Below are 4,543 nucleotides of genomic sequence, written 5' to 3' on the forward strand. Positions count from 1 at the left end.
AATCCCAAAGAAAGGCAATGCCAAAGAATGCTCAAACTACGGCACAACTGCACTCATTTCACACGCTAGTAAAGTAATGCTCAAAATTCTCCAAGCCAGGCTTCAGCAACACGTGAACCATGAACTTCCAGATGTTCAAGGTGGTTTTAGAAAAGGCAGAGGTTTCCCATTACAGGGGGATAATACCCAAACAATATGCCCTCAGCCAAGAGCCCTGAATACTTTGGACCTTGTCTACCCCCATCATTCCTTCCACTTCTCACCAAGCCTCCCAGCACACATCATGCTCTTTTCCACTTTAGGCTTTTGCATTAACTCTGGACTCTGCTGGAATGTTCTTCCCATAGCTAGCTCTTCTCACTCTTCAGGTCTTGGCTCACACTTCACTTCCCTGACTGCCTTATCTAATCAAACCTCCCATCCCATTTATTTATCTGTTAAGTCTCGCCTTTATGTCTCCTTGCTGATATACAGCTGTCTGTCTTACAGCTGTATCCTCAGCACTGAATCACCGTGCCCAACACCACAGGAAGTAGTCCTATGTATCTGCTGAGCTCTGAAGGAGTGAAACAAAGCAATCAGGTACAATACCCAGATCCTCTAGCCCTTGTGACCACTCTCCCCTCTGAGAATTCTCATCCTGTCTCCATCAGTATCACTCTCTCCTGCTGCTCCTCCGACTTTCCCAGGTCTCGATATCGGATGATATTTCCTTCTGCTCATCCCTTGTGTACCCAACCACCTAGTTTCTGATTCACATCTTAATCTGTTTTCTGTATAAATCAAAGTCAAATAAAAAGTTGACAGATAAAAAAGCAACTTTTAAATTTTCTCTTCATTCTACCCTCTCCTCTATATTCTGGATCTCAGTATCTCTAATATCTATAGTCACTCAAGCCAGAAACCTCTAGATTCCTCTTTCTTACCCATCTCTCCAAATTTTCTTCCTAAACCCATGCCCACAACACACTACTAATAGACATCCTTTCCCCCACTGAACAGAGTCTCTCTGATAGTGTCCCAGGAAGGTAACTAAAAAACAAGGAATCTGGGGAACTGATCTCCCACTAGTACATCACACTCTAATTACAATACCAAATTGCTTGCAGCTCCCACCACCCCCCCACCCCCATCTATCTTTCCCATTTAAAAAAAAAAAAAAGACTGGAAGATTTATGTCTATGGAAATGTAGATGAGAAATCTGGCAGCAGACTTCTGACAGGGCCTTCCTGGTGCTCACTGGCTCCAGGAATAGTACTGGCTCCTGGCTCCTAGAGATTGATACGAATCCTCCTCTGAATTCTCAGGTCAGGTCAAGTCTCTTCCATAAAATAAACTGAACTATTTCTGTAATCCTTCCCCCCACTAGACTAAATTCTTCAGGGCATATGCCTACTTCTTCTTACTCAATTTTCAATGACTGTAAGCAGAGTCCACAGAATGAGCCTTCAACAGAGTAAGCCCCTAGTCTCTCTGGAACAAGGTGATCTCAGAGAAGGCTACTGTCCACTCACTCTTTAAATTTACCCAGCTTGGGCATCTTTATGATGAGTTAAAAAAAAATTATTGGTGTATAGTTGATATAAAATGTTGTGGTTTCTGCTATACAGCAAAGTGAGTCAGTTATATATCTCTCTATAGCCATTCTTTTAAAAATTCTTTTCTCATATAGGTCATTACAGAATATTGAGAATTTCCTCTGCTATACAGCAGGTCTTTATTAGCTATCTCTTTTTAAAGATTAATTTAAAAACAAATTTACAGATATGTCTCTACACCAATACATTCTGTAAGTCTCACTGAAAACACTTAAGTTTGTACTGCCTTTACTCCACCATTGGTCAAGCCAAGGTGGTACCCGCAAAAGATTCCTCTCTGCCTAGGCTTTCTTATCTCTGTGTTGTTCCCTAATCTCCCAACAGTACAAAGGTCAGGAAGGCAGCCAAAAAGCTGGATGCAGCTCCTCACTGTGATGTCAGGCAGATGAAGGCAAGAACTGGATACATCTGCATTTGCACAGATGCTAAAAAGAAACCTGGAGACTAAGTTGAGCCAATTCTCAGAAGGGTAGAGCAGTGAGAAGCAGGAAATCTCTACTAGGCTTCTTTTTATCTTTTCTACCTTTCTGAGCCTGTTCCTCGCCTGGCAAATAGAGGTAACCTCACAGGGTTGTGGTGACTTTAGCCTAAGAATATAATTCTAAAGCACAGATTCACTTCTTAGGCCTATCCCTATCAGCCTAAATTTCAGCTTAAATGTGTTAAGGGCTGGTAAGAAGACTGAGAAAGAGGGAAAATTACTTTTTAATAAAAAGCTTAGGGAAGTTAAATGACCATCTCTCAGGCAGACATATTACAAAAACGTGGATTTTTTTGGCCATGTTGCACAGCTTGGAGCCTCTTAGGTCCCCAATCAGGGACTGAACCCCAGCCCACCGCAGTGAAAAAGCCAAGTCCTAACAACTAGAAAGAAAGTGAAGTCGCTCAGTCGTGTCCGACTCTTTGCAACCCCATGGACTGTAGCCTACCAGGCTCCTCCCTCCATGGGATTCTCCAGGAAAGAGTACTGGAGTGGGTTGCCATTTCCTTCTCCAGGGGATCTTCCAGACCCAGGGATCAAATCCGGGTCTCCTGCATTCCAGGCAGATGCTTTAACCTCTGAGCCACCAGGGAAGCCCAACCACTAGATCGCCAGGGAATTTCCCCTAAGTGCAGACTTTCAAGACAGAAAAAGGAATCATCAAGGCTTATGATCAGGCTTATTCCCTGTATGAGCTTTCCCTCAAAGTTCAGTTCTAGGCCCAACATACAGAAATGCTCTTTTCACTACTTGTGGTTGGTATTTAGACAGCCTGAAAGAACTACCCAAATCTTTGATTCCTAGAAACTGGCAAACTTTGGAGTAGTGGTTAAAGTATCACAACAACAGTTGATAGAAGCAACCTTACTCTCCCACCTCATTTTTTGCAAATCTCAAATGATACTCACTACTTTTGACCCAGAGACTGTACTTGTAGATACACAACCTAGTCACACCATCAAGCACAGTTTGAACCTATAGTCATAGTTTTCACTCTGCCCTGTGAAGTCCTGGAATGAGAAGCTGTGTTTAGGGGAGGTTCTTTCCTAACTAGAAGCCAAACAGCATCAGCAAAACAAATGGGCCTGGAGGCAATGATATCATTAGCCTCTCAATCAGGTTCTTGGTGCTTCAGCAAGAAGCTGAAGTGTTTCATACCAGTTAAGTTATGGGAGAAGGGGGCTGCAAATTCTCAACTGGCTCCAACACAGAGGCAGCTTGCTGTTCAGTTCAGAGACACTGAGCACCAGTAGAATCCTATCAGCAAATTTGTTCTGCAGTTTCTCACCTACCCTATCTCCATAGACAGGAGTCTTCCAGATTCAAAGATAAACCATAGCCCAATGGAGCAGCTGATTCAGTCCAGTAGCCCAAATTTGTAACAAAAGTTCAGGCCTGCACAAACAAACAGCACAAACACCTGCTCCCCACCCTCTTTCCCCAGTGCTGGAACATAAAAGTAAACACACTCTGGGGTTACTAAATCCAAATACTTGTACACAGAAAGGTAGCGACATTGAGGAAAAGGGGAAAACATGGGCCAAATCCCACAAAATGCCCAACCTGCATTTTTACAAACCAAATGTTACTTTACTCAAATTCCTATTTCATTCAACCTTTCACTCTCTCTGCTAAAGTCTGGGTTTAGGATTACACCACACATCGACCACATTAAAAACGAGAAGGAAGCTAGTCAGAAGTTGCTTTAAAACACAAAAACTCTCCTCAGTTCCCTTGACTAGCTCCCCAGTATGTGACGATGAGAACGGCGCCTAGGTTTCTCCTTCCGGAGAGGCTACACAAGGCCCAGAAAAGCAAAGGGAGATGAACTACTGGGGCGGTATTTAAGGGTATCAGTCACTCCTTAGCTATTTGGTCTGTAAAATGGGTACAGAAATAACAATCTTAGCGACCCTCAGGCCTCCCCGGAGGCAACCTAATATAATCACGCACCGGAGAACAGGGTCAGGCCCTGGGTAAATGTATGGGGCGTGTCAGCCATTGTTATTGTTATTATTATTGTAGTACTGCCCCGGGAGGGGCCCCGCCGAGGCCTGATGCAAAGGCGTCAGGGCCCTGCAGAGCGACAGGCTGCCAGGTCGGGGCCGGTATCTAGTGACTGGAGTCCCAAAGAGTCAAGGAGCCGCGGGTGCAGGGGAGTAAGGGGCAGAGCCCAGAGGTGGGAAGGGCAGGGAAAGAAGGAAGGATCAGCGAGAAGGGTCGTGGGGGAAGACTCCACACTCACCCAGCGCGAATTCCCATTGCTCGTTTCCCAGAGAGCGCTCGGGCACCACCTCCAGATCCAGCATTGGTTCGGCTCGCCGGGCCGGGGCAGCCTCCCTGCGGCAGCGCAGACGGGACCGGAGCTTAAGAAACAAAGCAGCAGGTGACTCACCACCCCCGCCGGCCCTCGACGGCCCGGCTCTCCACCTCTATCCTGTCGCCAGCGCTACTGGCCCCACA

The 4,543-nt window shown here is 45.5% G+C and overlaps 1 protein-coding gene across 1 annotated transcript in view; it reads right to left on the bottom strand.

Moving 5' to 3' along the window:
- The window catches only part of PHAF1 (phagosome assembly factor 1), a 31,623-nt gene extending 27,080 nt beyond the window's left edge, over positions 1-4,543 (bottom strand). The window contains exon 1 of the mRNA XM_040254118.1: positions 4,326-4,543. Coding sequence (XP_040110052.1) covers positions 4,326-4,389 — 64 coding nt within the window. The 5' untranslated portion in view covers positions 4,390-4,543. The remainder of the gene's footprint in view (positions 1-4,325) is intronic.

This window comes from Oryx dammah, unplaced genomic scaffold (assembly GCF_014754425.2).
Source record: "Oryx dammah isolate SB20612 unplaced genomic scaffold, SCBI_Odam_1.1 HiC_scaffold_13, whole genome shotgun sequence".
NCBI lineage: Eukaryota > Metazoa > Chordata > Mammalia > Artiodactyla > Bovidae > Oryx > Oryx dammah.